Source organism: Tachypleus tridentatus, chromosome 13 (assembly GCF_004210375.1).
Source record: "Tachypleus tridentatus isolate NWPU-2018 chromosome 13, ASM421037v1, whole genome shotgun sequence".
NCBI classification, from domain to species: Eukaryota; Metazoa; Arthropoda; class Merostomata; order Xiphosura; family Limulidae; genus Tachypleus; species Tachypleus tridentatus.
This window is the reverse complement of record NC_134837.1, coordinates 11,597,881-11,614,380: the sequence shown is the minus strand read 5'-3', so window position 1 is coordinate 11,614,380 and position 16,500 is coordinate 11,597,881. Positions and strand designations below refer to the sequence as shown.

The 16,500-nt window shown below is 34.1% G+C and overlaps 1 protein-coding gene across 1 annotated transcript in view; it reads right to left on the bottom strand.

The window, feature by feature from the left end:
* Positions 1–560: 560 nt before the first annotated feature.
* The window catches only part of LOC143240573 (elongation factor-like GTPase 1), a 201,302-nt gene continuing 185,362 nt past the window's right edge, over positions 561–16,500 (bottom strand). Inside the window, exon 20 of the mRNA XM_076483233.1 lies at positions 561–1,197. Within this exon, the coding sequence (XP_076339348.1) occupies positions 1,009–1,197 (189 nt within the window). The 3' untranslated portion in view covers positions 561–1,008. The remainder of the gene's footprint in view (positions 1,198–16,500) is intronic.

Genomic DNA, 16,500 nt, shown 5'->3' with positions numbered 1-16,500 from the left:
CAAATCTCTCTTGTAAACGCGTAGTTAAGATTTGAATGTATGAATAGTTATCTTCAAAAAGATCTATAACGTGCCCTTTAAAAGAAAGGTTAATTTTAGGTTACATCACATCACTTACGTAAGGTCAAGTAATTACAAAATACTATTCTGATATATACAATTTTACCGAGACATGAATTTTTATTTGTGGTATGTCACGTGATTTCCTGATTTAAATGTTTATATTAATTTTAATACCATGTATTCGCCTTGTTGTACTTTTATTATACGCAATAGAGGCCTATTCTTTAATACATCCATTTAACTTCCATATAACTTGAATAACTGTTTACATTATTACCTGTGCATCTTTAATCAAAGTTCAGACAAAACAGAGCGCATTATCATCAGCATGTGTTACATTATTGGTGATACAAAATTGCTGAAATTCATATATTAAAATATGAATATTGGAAGTTTCTAAATAGTATTTGTTAATTCAACATCGGTCGAACTGTGTACTTGAAATGTGCCTGACACATTGCAAAGATATGTGTTTCTGTTTTGATCACATAATCAAGAACATATTAAAAATATTTATTTTCTGTTTCAAGATTAAATACCAATCCCTTTAATGATAACACGTGTTGCTGACAACTCAGAACTGTTGGTTTGAACCCATCATTTCCTTCCAAATCGAAAAAAAAAAAAAAAAAATTATTTTTCGAATACACATACTGTTATTTTCTCCATTAATATGAAATATTAACATCTTAACAACCGAATTACGTTAAAACCATTTCTACAAATTACGATTTTAAAATGTAACTACAAAACAATAATTACTATTCTTTTTTTTCTCACACGTTTTTTTAATCACATCCATTCGAATTCACTGCTGCCATCTGACGGGTTGGTGAAGAAACGTCATGTTTGTTTTTGCACTGCTAAATAATAACGATGTCACCTTTCTTTTTGGAAAAAAACTATTCATTACCTGAACAGAAAGAGAGACAAAAACTGGTTTTGTTATTTGTTCTTCGTCAGTGTTCTCTGTTTTTCAGCAAATTCCACAATTTTTTCATCAACAGTTAGCCCTTTCCTCCGACGAACACCATTCATGTATTTTCTGGCTCTATTTTCCGTGTCCGCCTTCTCGCCGAAGTGGGTGTACTCTTCTTCCGTCGTGGGGACCCAAAACGGATCAACATCAACAAGCTGAAACATCAAAAGTGAAGCACAGTCAGCCTCGAAACTCCAAACTGCAGTTTAGTGAAAAAACGTATTTTTTTCCGACAGAGGGAGTAAAACAAAAGAAAATATAAAGAAAATGTATATATTTCAAGTTTTCTGGTAAAGCTTCCCAAGGTCTATATCTGCGCTAGCTGTTCCTAATTTTAAACTGATAGACTTGAACAGCTAGTCAACGACTCCCACCGCCATTTCTTGTCAAACCAATTGTTGTTTTTGTTTTTTATAATTTGTATCCATTGCAAATTTAGTAAGTCTATTTTCCGTCGTTCCTAATGCTGAACTACTAACCAGAGAGCCAAACAGCAACACACCATTGACTGTCTTTCTTTACACGCTAACAGTTTAAAGTACGGAGAATATTTTCGGGTTCCACACAGATTGAAACCGCTGCTAACAGAATACCCACGACCTCATAAAAATAAGGCGCGCTTTTTGTCACGAATCATGAATCCTTAGATTTACAGTCAGAATACACTAACCGCCATGTCGCGATCGGAAAGTCTGTAATAAACACAACAGCTGCAAACGTTTTGTTTGTTTAAGAAAAAACCTTCAAAATCATCTGTCTACCGCGGAAAATCAAACCTCGGATTTTGACGTTGCTGAGGCAGTTGTAACTAACAAATGGAAGTCAGTCGAATAAAATTTTAAACAGCTATATAAAGTATGACAATAAAAACTATGATAAAACATTCTAGAATAAGGTAAAAATGTCTATTAAGTAATACAAGTTTAGAACTTTTAAAGATACCAAGTACCAAATATTTTATCTTAAAAATATATTCTTAACAAAACTTACAGTGTAGGATAGGACCAGAGAAAACGATCAGTTTTAAAAATACAACTACGGAAAATCGAAAAAAACATAATCACTGCAAAAAAACCAACAACTGAAACTGAAACCTTTCATGACCCGCCACAGTAGACAACCAATGAAAAGTTGTTAAAGATCATGTGTTCTACAGTTACTTTACTCCATTACGATAAAAAAGTGTTTGAAATTTCTTTTAAAAAACAAATGGTTGAAGTGCCACATAGCATAAGAAAAGAAATACCTGAACATAAACAAAAACCTGAGGAGCAATTGTTTCTACCAATCAAATTCCAGATGACAGTAATACAGTGACTACAGACACTGATTCATCAAACATGGACTAAATATTAAGGATTTAAATACGCAAACCTTAAAAAAATTAATTTTAAAAAATAGAACTTACCAGTTACTAGAAGCGAAGGTATCGTCATTAGTATACCATAACAATTACCAGAACAGAAAATACTTTAATTTCCATAAAGATTTGAAATCTACAGAACAAAATGGTCAATAAAATATATACAGAAGTTTGTGTAGACAAGAAACTAAAGTAACCTGCTACTAAGATATGCTAAGCTCTAAGTTTATATACAGAAGTTTGTGTTGACACGAAACTAAAGTAACCTGCTACTAAGATATGCTAAGCTCTAAGTTTATATACAGAAGTTTATGTAGACACGAAACTAAAGTAATCTGCTACTAAGATCTAAGTTTATATAACTTCCTACTAAGATAGGCTAAGATTTAATTTCATATACAAAAGGTTGTGTAGACACGAAACTAAAGTAACCTTCTACTATGATATGCTAAAATCAAAGTTTATATGACCTTCCACTAAGATAGGCTAAGATCTAATTTTACAGTCATGTGAAAAAAAGGACACCCTATGATAGCCTGTGTATATATGTAACAATTTCGATAAATGGATATCTAATCTCAATTGTAACAATACTGATAGATTAAACTAGTATAACTAAACAATTAAAATTGAAGAAAAGAGTTTTCAAGATCTTCTGTATATATAATTCGACAAAAATGCATATTCTAACTGAGGTAAAAGTTAGCACACCCCCACATTTCTACCCATATAAAATGGCTCAACTCACACACAGGTGTATCACAGCAAGTGCACATGATTAGAAGATCGTTACTCAGCATTTTGAATAAGGCTTGCCCTATTTAAACCTCAGACATTTAGTTTGATGTGCTCCTGACTGATGAAGTGAGAGCAAAAGAGCTGTCTGAGGTTTTCAGAAAGAAAATTGTAGCAGCTTATGAGTCTGGTAAGGGATTTAAAAAGACCCTAAAATATTTTGAAATCAGTCATTCCACTGTTTGGAAAATATTCAACAAGTGGAGGGCTTTCAAAACAACTGCCAACATGCCCAGGTCTGGTCGTCCAAGCAAGTTCACCTCGAGAACAGACCGCAACATGCTAAAAGAGGTCTCCAAACACCCTGACATGTCATCACGGGACCTACAGCAGGCTCTGGCTACTGTTGATGTGAAAGTGCATGCCTTTAGAATCAGAAAGAGACTACACAAGTTAAACTTGCATGGGAGGTGTGCAAGGAGGAAACCTTTGCTCTCTAAGAGAAACATCAAGCCCAGACTGAAGTTTGCCAGAGACAATGTAGACATAGACCAGGACTTCTGGAATAATGTTCTTTGGACAGATTAGTCCAAAACCGAATTATTTGGACACCAGAACAGAAGACATGTTTGGCGTAAACCAAATACAGCATCCCAGGAAAAGAACCTCATACCAATTGTGAAGCATGGAGGTGGAAGTGTCATAGTTTGGGGCTGCTTTGCTGCAGCAGGACTTAGACAGCTCACAATCATAGAATCCACCATGAATTCTACTGTGTATCAGAGGGTGCTTGAGGATCATGTGAGACCATCTGTACGAAAATTAAAGCTGAAGCGGAACTGGACCCTGCAACACGATAATGACCCAAAACATACCAGTAAATCCACCAAGGACTGGCTAAAAACTAAGAAATGGAGAGTCCTGGAATGGCCGAGTCAAGGCCCAGATTCTAATCCCATTGAGATGCTATGGGGTGACTTGAAACGGGCTGTGCATGCAAGAAACCCCTCAAACATCTCACAGTTGACAAAATTCTGCATTGATGAGTGGGGCAAACTTTCTGCAGACCGATGTCAGAGACTAGTAGATGACTACAAGTGTCTCACTGCAGTTATTTCAGCCAAAGGGGGTAACACCAGCTATAAGGGAGTAGGGTGTCCTAACTTTTTCCTCAGTTCGAATATACATTTTTGTAGAATTACATTTACAGAAGATCTTGAAAAGTCTTTTCTTCAGTTTTAATTGTTTAGTTATATTCCTATAATCTCTCAGTATTGTTAAAATTGAGATTAAATATCTATATATCCAAAAATGTTAAAAAATACACAGGCTTTCATAGGGTGTCCTAATTTTTTCACATGACTGTATATACAGAAGTTTGTGTAGACACGAAACTAAAGTAACCTCCCACTAAGATATGCTAAGATCTAATTTTATGTACAGAAGTTTGTGTAGACACGAAACTAAAGTAACCTGCTACTAAGATAGGCTAAGATCTAATTTTATATTCAGAAGTCTGTGTAGACACAAAACTAAAGTAACCTGCAACTAAGATATGCTAAGATCTAATTTTATATACAGAAGTTTGTGTAGACACAAAACTAAAGTAACCTGCTACTAAGATATGCTAAGATCTACTTTTATATACAGAAGTTTGTGTAGACACAAAACTAAAGTAACCTGCAACTAAGATATGCTAAGCCCTAATTTTCTTTTTCATGTGTTTGTATTGATTATGTTCATGAACTATATATATAGTACAAACACAATGGTTTTTGTAACCTCAGAACTGATATCAACGTTAAAAACATTGTAGAGACTTGTTAACACTTGAAGTGAAAATGTGAAACATATAAAACTGTATACTAGTTATCTATTAACATGAAAATCAATATTTTACTCTAACTACAATTATTCTGTCATAAAAAAAACATTTTTGTAAGTTATTATATAATAAAATAATCTTTTACATAGAACTGTACTGTTGTGTTTTAAATGTTAATTTGTTAAAACTGAAAACCAAAGAAGTCGAGGGAATATTTGGTCTGAGTGTCTGGGATGTTTCTAGCTTTACGTAACAAAATGTTTCATGTTTCTGTACGAACCGTCTTTAGTCTAAAAGGAATGTCTGTAATATACTGAGGAGTTGTATCCATCCATCGAGAAAACTGTAGACGTAATAATCTCTAGTATAGGGCACTCTGAGGTACACCCACAAACATGACATCGAATACTCTATGTATACCCATAAACATGATGTCAATTAATCTGATGTGTGCTTACAAGATTGGTATCAAGTACTCTGATGTATACCTACAAATATGACATCACGTACTTTGATGTATACCCACAGAACATGACATTAAACTACTCTGATGTATACCTACAAAGCATGACATTGAACTACTCTGATGTATACCTACAAAACATGACACTAAACTACTCTGATATATACCTACAAAGCATGACATTGAACTACTCTGATGTATACCCACAAAGCATGACATCACGTACTCTGATGTATACTCACAAAACATGACATTAAACTACTCTGATGTGTACCCACAAAACATGACATTAAACTACTCTGATGTATACCTATAAAGCATGACATTGAACTACTCTGATGTATACCTACAAAGCATGACATTGAACTACTCTGATGTATACCCACAAAGCATGACATTAAACTACTCTGATATATACCTACAAAGCATGACATTGAACTACTTTGATGTATACCCACAAAACATGACATTAAACTACTCTGATGTATACCCACAAAGCATGACATTGAACTACTTTGATGTATACCCACAAAACATGACATTAAACTACTCTGATGTATACCCACAAAGCATGACATTAAACTACTCTGATGTATACCCACCAAACATGACATTAAACTACTGTGAAGTATACCTACAAAGCATGACATTGAACTACTCTGATGTATACCTACAAAACATGACACTAAACTACTCTGATATATACCTACAAAGCATGACATTGAACTACTCTGATGTATACCCACAAAGCATGACATTAAACTACTCTGATGTATACCCACAAAACATGACATTAAACTACTCTGATGTATACTTACAAAGCATGACATTAAACTACTCTGATGTATACCTACAAAGCATGACATTGAACTACTCTGATGTATACCTACAAATATGGCATCAAGTACTCTAAATTATACTTACAATTATAACATCAAATACTCTCAGATAAACACTGACAAAGGTAAGTGCTTATTCATTACCTCCCCTTACATACAAGAGGCACGTGGAGTTTATTATACAAAATATAAATAAAGAAGTTTACGCAGGAAATGACGCTATAAACAACGAGCTAGCACCGTTGTGTGTACCTCGGGAAATCGAACCCGAGATTGTAGCGTTGTTAGTTCGTAAATTTACGGATGATTCACCGAGACGTTAGATATATGTTTTTCTTAGATTATCACGTGACTTAAAGAAAGAATGGTGACGATTTGTTTGTTTATTATCAGACACAAAGCTATACAACAACAGTTATCGAAACCAGGTTTCTACCGCTGGACCACTACAGTTTCAGCTATCAGAAGTGGTACCAATAATTCGTTAGACTTCCAACCCAACTAAACAGATCTCTCAACCTAGATAAATTCAAAGTGGTTCCAGTCCCTTCGTTAAAAAAACTAGGTCGGTTCGATATTCAGTTTCGCCCCTATCAAACGTTTATCTTTTTTTAAAAGCGATTTCGAACTAAATTAGTCAGAAAAATAAAATGTGTAAGAATTAATCGTGTAATCCTTTAGTGTTTTGGCATAAATAAGACTGTTTGTATTTTATTATCTAATTAAATCAGCTGTGTATGTGTTTACCTGAATCTCTCAAACACTTTAAAAGATGGTTAAAACAGCATAAACCGGAAGGACTCGCTTTTTTCTTTAACAAACTAAAGGTTTCCTAGTTTCACTCTGCATTGGATGTTAATGGATTTTTAACCAAATATTGTTTGCTATACAAGTGGTTACGTACACTGGAATGTACGTTTTACGTGTTTGTCATCCAGACTTAAACATGGACAGATACACACAAATCTGAGTAGTAACGAGTTGTTGTCTAATGCAGGCCCAGATGTCACGAGCTCAACACGTGAAAAAGCCATGAAGTGCACCAGGCGTAACTAAGTACGCTCCACACACCTATTTACACCACAGACACAGTCTGGATTGAACGTGACGTTTTCAGATAAATCATGAGAAAACTGATGCCAGTTAGCTACACCAGAGGAAGTGGTCTCTTATTTGTTGAGGCTAAAGGTCAGGCTCTCTACTTAATTACCAAATATCAGTAGGCAACACTATCTATCTTAGGGGCATCACAGCCCTCCCTACAGGCGAGGGCTGGGTTGGGCGGGCCCGCGTGGCGACAGACTTCATTACCTGCGTACCAAATTTTGATGAGCGTTGTCTCAGAACCTGACCACTCCTAAGAGTCATTAGCTTCAACAAGTAGACTTAAGCCTTGAATGAACATTTTGAATAGCGCACACTGCTTCATTTTCCTTCGTCTGTTGAAGCCAACACAGCAAATAGCAAGCAGGTGTACGTAGTAGAAACCCATCGTATTTCGGGAACTGTCCACCAACCTAGGTCGACTGGCGCCATTTTGGCAGGACCAGAGGCGTCAATACTCCTTACTATAGGCTCTACGTCCAATTTTCTTGTCAGCACAACCTGCGCCGATTTAAACATGTGGCGCCACACCACGTCGTTCCGAGATCCTTGGCAGGTGTGTACAAACCAATAATTAAATCAGGAAAATTGAATCACCTGATCAGCTGTCAGGTCGCTTCGAAACCATTTCCAGCTGACATCTTCAATTCTGTGTATTGAGAGTTGTCGTTTAAACCGGATATGCTAAAAATGACACTCATATTTCATTACATTTCTCACGTGTTGCCAGACTTAAATTTTCAGTTATTCTTACCTGATGATAACTTACTTCTATGTCCAAACAAGTGACGTAAATCACATTTTATAATTAATATCTAGTAACAGAAGGCAATCATATAACATTCTGTTAAGGGTCAATTTATCGGAGAAATCTAACGTTTACCTTCTTGGATGGAATCACTGAAATTTGTAGAATAGTTACTGCAGAGCTTAACTTACTTTTATGTGGCGGCGAATTGTGGCTTTGTTCTATAAGTTAGACATGTACTTATAAAACATCTTTTAATGGGTATCTTTCACGACTACAGATTCTGTATTTCAAGAAACCATAAAAACTGGAATATTTTAGGGAATATCAATAATTTTATATTTGTTTGATTCATAGTACATCATACATAAGAAATATCCTACAAACTGTCATGTGTGATTCATAGTACATCATACATAAGAAATATCCTAAAAACTGTCATGTGTGATTCATAGTACATCATACATAAGAAATACCCTAAAAACTGTCACGTGTGATTCATAGTACATCATACATAAGAAATATCCTACAAACTGTCACGTGTGATTCATAGTACATCATACATAAGAAATATCCTACAAACTGTCACGTGTGATTCATAGTACATCATACATAAGAAATACCCTACAAACTGTCATGTGTGATTCATAGTACATCATACATAAGAAATATCCTACAAACTGTCACGTGTGATTCATAGTACATCATATATAAAAAATATCCTAAAAACTGTTATGTGTGATTCATAGTCCATCATACAAAAGAAATATCCTACAAACTGTCACGTGTGATTCATAGTACATCGCACATAAGAAATATCCTACAAACTGTCATGTGTGATTCATAGTACATCATACATAAGAAATATCCTACAAACTGTCACGTGTGGTTCCTAGTACATCATACATAAGAAATACCCTACAAACTGTCACGTGTGATTCATAGTACATCATACATAAGAAATACCCTACAAACTGTCATGTGTGATTCATAGTATATCATACATAAGAAATATCCTACAAACTGTCATGTGTGATTCATAGTACATCATACATAAGAAATACCCTACAAACTGTCATGTGTGATTCATAGTACATCATACGTAAGAAATATCCTACAAACTGTCACGTGTGATTCATAGTACATCATACATAAGAAATATCCTACAAACTGTCACGTGTGATTTATAGTACATCATACATAAGAAATATCCTACAAACTGTCACGTGTGATTCATAGTACATCATACATAAGAAATACCCTACAAACTGTCATGTGTGATTCATAGTACATCATACATAAGAAATATCCTACAAACTGTCACGTGTGATTCATAGTACATCATACATAAGAAATACCCTACAAACTGTCATGTGTGATTCATAGTATATCATACATAAGAAATACCCTACAAACTGTCATGTGTGATTCATAGTACATCATACATAAGAAATACCCTACAAACTGTCATGTGTGATTCATAGTACATCATACATAAGAAATATCCTACAAACTGTCATGTGTGATTCATAGTACATCATACATAAGAAATATCCTACAAACTGTCATGTGTGATTTATAGTATATCATATATGTATATGATAAGAAAGGCCTAACAAACTGTCATAGTTGATTTACCATACATAAGAAGGACCCTGCAAACTGTCATAGTTGATTTATCATATTGAAGAAAGGCTCTACAAACTTTCATGGTTGATTTACCATACAGATAAAAAGGCCTTACAAACTGTCATGGTTGATTTACCATACATAAGAAGAACCCTGCAAACTGTCATGGTTGATTTACCATACATAAGAAGGACCCTGCAAACTGTCATGGTTGATTTACCATACATAAGAAGGACCCTGCAAACTGTCATAGTTGATTTATCATATTGAAGAAAGGCTCTACAAACTTTCATGGTTGATTTACCATACAGATAAAAAGGCCTTACAAACTGTCATGGTTGATTTACCATACATAAGAAGGACCCTGCAAACTGTCATGGTTGATTTACCATACATAAGAAGGACCCTGCAAACTGTCATGGTTGATTTACCATACATAAGAAGGACCCTGCAAACTGTCATGGTTGATTTACCATACATAAGAAGGGCCCTGCAAACTGTCATAGTTGATTTATCATATTGAAGAAAGGCTCTACAAACTTTCATGGTTGATTTACCATACAGATAAAAAGGCCTTACAAACTGTCACAGGCTAGTGAAAATCCAAGCAATTTTCATCAAGGAAAGCTAAGTTTCATCTTGCAATGTATGTTTTTTACAATAATGTACAGCTACAAATTTCCTTTCAATAAAAAAAACAAAACAACAAAAACCTAATGATACTTACTTACCTTTTTCATACTTCAGTATTTGTGACCAGTGTTTACTTACTTACCTTTTTCATACATCGGTATTTGTGACCAGTGTTTATTTACTTACCTTTTTTATACATCGGTATTTGTGACCAGTGTTTACTTACTTACCTTTTTCATACTTCGGTATTTGTAGCCAGTGTTTATTTACCTACCTTTTTCATACTTCAGTATTCGTAGCCAGTGTTTACTTACTTACCTTTTTCATACTTCGGTATTTGTAGCCAGTGTTTATTTACTTACCTTTTTCATTCTTCAGTATTCGTAGCCAGTGTTTACTTACTTACCTTTTTCATACTTCGGTATTTGTAGCCAGTGTTTATTTACTTACCTTTTTCATTCTTCAGTATTTGTAGCCAGTGTTTACTTACTTACCTTTTTCGTATTTCAGTATTTGTGACCAGTGTTTATTTACCTACCTTTTTCATTCTTCAGTATTTGTAGCCAGTGTTTATTTACTTACCTTTTTCATACTTTGGTATTTGTAGCCAGTGTTTATTTACTTACCTTTCTGATACTTCAGTATTTGTAGCCAGTGTTTACTTACTTACCTTTTTCATACTTCGGTATTTGTAGCCAGTGTTTACTTACTTACCTTTTTCATACTTCAGTATTTGTAGCCAGTGTTTATACACAATACACAGTGAGTTTATATCAACCTTTAGAGCAGATTTTTATCAGACAAATATTAGTAACTATGTTGGGAAAGAGCCTAGGAATACATAATTAAAACAAGCCACAAAGTTTAAAGCAGTATACAATGCTATTAAACTAATAAAAGTAACCGTAAAGTTGTATGTCAAAAAATTCACTAAGTTTCCATTTTGCAATCAGTCGATTTAAAAATACAGTTAATGAACCTGAACAATTTACATGTAGACAAGCAACTTAGTGGAAACTGGGTAGCTTGAAGACTTGTAATGCTTATATAGCAGGTTTTGATCCCTGCTTAGGCAAGGTGCAAATACCCTACTGCCCAGTTTTCCATTTAAAAAAACAATCAAAAGGTATTCTGTCTACTGTTGTTATTATTCCTTTGATATTACCGTGTTACACAGCTTTATGTAACCTTATAAAAATGCATAAATGATGGGATTGGAAGCAATTCTCAAACTTGTTAAGTATTTACTTTGTTGAAGATCACTAATCTTACTGTTTTTATCATTTTCAGCATATCGGCTCATAGAAAGTTTCTTAGTTTTTCCAAATACAAACTTTTAGCTTATAGCTCCGTGATCTCTTCACCTATTTGATATCTAATTACAGTTTTGTACTCAGGAGGTTGAACTCTTTTGACAGATGTACCTGACTGTGCTTAATTTCTCATATATAATTTATACTAATCCTGCCTATCACAATTTCAGTTTCAAAAAAACTTCATGTACGACTACAGTACTGACTTTACTGTTTTTTGTTGGTTTATCACACACTATTATACTACTTTTCTTGGCTTAACACACATTATTATACAACTGAGTTTACTGGTTTTTCTTGGCTTATCACACATTATTATACCATTTCCTTGAATTGTTTTTGTTGGTTTATTGCACATTATTATACTACTGGCTTTACTGTCTTCTGCTGGTTTATCACTCACAGTTATACTACTGACTTTACTGGTTTGTCTTGGTTTATTACACATTATTATACTACTGAATTTACTGGTTTTCTCTCGGTTGATCACACATTATTATACTACTGACTTTACTGGTTTATTGTTGGTTTATCACACATTATTTTACTATTGTCTTTACTGGTTTTTGTTTCATTCACTGACCTACACCTAAAATTATACAATGAATCCCTAGTGGCTTAGAGTTAAGTTACAGAGATTTGATAACGCAGCAGACACAGAGCAGAAAACCAGGTGTGTAACATCATGCTTAAAAACAAAGAAACAAACTATCTAATGTCCCACAGTAGAAAGGATGAACATCTTCGGCGACAGGTTTTGAGTTTGTAAATAGCATATTGCGAGTGGAATTTCCCTAAGCACCAAGCTATGTTAGTTCCCGCAAAATACGAATCCTCATATTCACAGTTCGAGCACACTCACCAACAGGTCATGTCCATACCAAAAAAGACATTTGCCTGACGGAGGTTTTACTTATGAACATGAAGATTACGGATCATACGTGTATAGTATGTTGAAGAAGATGCACATTCCGATACACTCACTAACACTGAAATCAATAGATACAGATTTATTTATCTAGCACGACCTGCTTCGCATCTTTACTGTAGATACAACAATGTCACCAAGTCTTTCAAATATAGTTACCACCAACAGTAAGTAATATACAAATATTAAGTTTAAAAACTTAAATTTAGACCTAACATTAGCATGCAAGAACCATAATTTACAGTCAATTCCAAGGCTTGACAATAACGATTCGATGAACAACACAAGCCCTGAAACCGGCTATTATGCTGAATGATAGAGGTGAGAGAAACACTGAAACCTGTTTTTATGCTTAACAGTGAAGGCAATAGAAATAATGAATACATTTAGATTATAATCAGACTCCTACTTGTTTTAGAGTCCTTGGAATTGCACATGAATTGTTTGAAGAAATAATTTGAAAATATTTCACATTAACTGAAAGAACTGATATTCAAACAAAATACCATTTTCATCAAGTTTATTTATAAATCCAGGTTTATTTGTTGTTAAATGTAAAGATACACAATGGGATATTTATGATGGACCCACCTTGAGTATCAAAACCCACTTTTGTGTTCAGAGTAATAAGTCAAACTTGCCACTAGGAGGTGTAAATCCAGGAAAACTTAACTAGTTTTCCTTTACTTTGAAAAATGCAATTTGTCAAGTTGCAAGACAATTAGAATTTCATTCATATTCAAATAAATACCAAAAACAGTTTGATACTGATATCCACTCCTAATTCAGTTTGTGAGAAACATATTGTTATATAACAGAGAACATAAGTTAAAAACATGCTATTGTCAACCAATAACATAAAAGAAAGTACTAAAAATAAAAGACTTGAAGCCAGAGGGATTTGGTCAAAATAGTTTAATCACAGCTACTTAGTTGCATGCAATGGGCTAATTCAGGTGTGCCTACAATGGAATTCGAACCACAAATTTCAGCAGTATGAGCCCTTCAGCTTACTGCTGTACCATCAGAGGCTTCAAAGAATAAACAGCAAAACCTGATAGAGTACTAAAAAATGTGTATGCGCTTCAAACACGTTTGACAGTCAGAATGAGAAAATTACTGAATAAATTCATGGGATAATTTTAAATTACTTATAAACTTTCCAATTGCCCTAGAGTTCATGATTGCATAGCTAGCAGGAACTTACTAACTACAGGGTATATTTTCTTGTTTGAAAGTTTTGTGTGAAAATAACAACAAACAACTTTGTTGCTTTTTACAGTAATAAATAAACACACTATGTTTTGAATGTAAAATAACTCTTGTAATTAAGCTACTGGGATCAAAATATGAAAGTTTAAAAATATTATTTAGAATTAAAGAAATCATAAATGTACATAAAAAAACTGTTCTAAGTTAGTAGGTTGAATCCACACTTTTAGAAGGATAAAACTGAAATTGAATATACCTATTTCTCCATGAGTTTGTAACAGAATTTAAAGAAGCCATTTTACCTTCAAACTAAAAATACACCAGTACACTGGGAACTAATGTCTTCAAAGATTGTAAGAAACATCTTCACATACGTTTTGAAAACAAGCTTATTTATAACCTGATGCATAACAGTGGGTTTTGTAAAATGAACAGGCTTAACGTATAGGTTTCTCGCTAAACTACTTTGAGAAATACTGGGTTTTTGTTAACTCCTTACAGAAATACTGGGTTCTTGTTAAACTACTTACAGAAAATGTTTGGATCTAGATAATTTACTTAGAGAAAATATTGGGTTTTTATTGAAGTTCATAAAAAAATCATTTGGCTATGATAATTATCCACCTTTTTTTATTTATGGTTGAGATGTACACCTAAGAGTATATAGCAATAACATTACACATGTAATCTTTATAGTGGGCAAAAAGTAAACAGCCCTTTATAAAGCGTTAGACTTCAACATAAAACAATATGTCAAATTGATGAAAATAAACATTGGGAACTTGCTGAACTGATTAAATAAACATTGGGAACTTGCTACACTGATTAAATAAATGCTGGGAACTTGCTAAACTGATTAAATAAACATTCAAAACTTGCTACACTGATTAAATAAACATTGGAAACTTGCTACACTGATTAAATAAACATTGGAAACTTGCTACACTGATTAAATAAATGCTGGGAACTTGCTACACTGATTAAACAAACATTGGAAACTTGCTACACTGATTAAACAAACATTGGGAACTTGCTACACTGATTAAATAAATGCTGGGAACTTAGTACACTGATTAAATAAATCCTGTGAACTTGCTACACTGATTAAATAAACATTGGGTAGTTGCCCTAACTAACTGAATACAAAATATGAAGTTACTGACGAAATGAGTAAAGAGAATGTTCAAAGACAAGAGGTATTTTGAGATTTGTTTTTGTTGTTATATACATTCATTCACACAGGCAGCATCAACACATATAACATAGCCATATCATAATATTATTACTGTGTGTCAACTTTGACACTGTACTACAGAGGTGTGTCCTATGTCTCTAGTTTACAGTATTTGTTTGGTTCTTCTATTACTGCATGTCAACTCTGACACTGTACTACAGAGGAGTATCTAGTGTCTCTAGTTTGGTTTTTCTATTACTGCATGTCAACTCTGACATTGTACTACAGAGGAGTATCTAGTGTCTCTAGTTTGGTTCTTCTATTACTGCATGTCAACTCCGATACTGTACTACAGAGGAGTATCTAGTGTCTCTAATTTGGTTCTTCTATTACTGCATGTCAACTCTGACACTGTACTACAGAAGAGTGTCTAGTGTCTCTAGTTTGGTTCTTCTATTACTGCATGTCAACTCTGACACTGTACTACAGAAGAGTATCTAGTGTCTCTAGTTTGGTTCTTCTATTACTGCATATGTTTTTGATATAACAGAAAATACCTCAATTTGAAAACGATTTAAGTTTAAAACTGAATCAATATTTTTTTTTACTTTCATGATAAATTGTATGCACTTGTCTCTAGGCTAGGTGATCCCACATTATGTCTTTATTAAACTAACACTTAATACATACGACTTTGATACCAGTTTATTTAACACATTGGACCTTTTATTTTTACATATCAGTCCCTCATTTTTAAATTATAGGCATCTGGCCTTAACAATTGCTTTACAATATAATCTTACCTAAAATAATATTTACCTTTCGAATTTCAAATTGTATTTTTAGATCTTGGTTTAAGACATCTGTTTTTGAATTATGTCAACACCCTAGGGTCTGGATTTAATAAAACAAATCCAGACTGTCACACACAACATGGCGCTACTCTGAACATTATCAGACATTATGACCAGAACCCAAGCAAAAAAAAAATAAAAATACATTCACATTTCTCATGAAATAATGGCCACTTTTTGTCCTACAGTATCGGTAACCTGGTCGGCAGGACAAATATTCACGTGACTAACTTTACAAGAAGACTGTCTGTCTGTCTGCTGAACCCTACCTCCCCTCCCCGTTCTGTCTGTGACTGGATTGAAAATGGTAAACCCATATTACCAGGAGCAATTTAACGTACTAGGAGACTTGTATTGTTCTCTATATCTTGATCAGACTAGGGCTACGTAAGAACATCCTACGGTGGCCAGAACAGAACTGGTGACGGTCGGGGAGCTCCAAACAAGCAGTCCCTAGGATGTTGGCCCCTGGAGACAGGAAACATAGGTTCAGGAATTTACTGAATTATTTATTATTTTTGAGTGAATGTTCACGACTCGGAAGGAAACACGTGCACACCCTGTGCTAAACAAAATCAAGCCGTTAATTCTCGTTGAAATTCTTCGAATTGAAACGACTATAATCTTCCCATAAACTC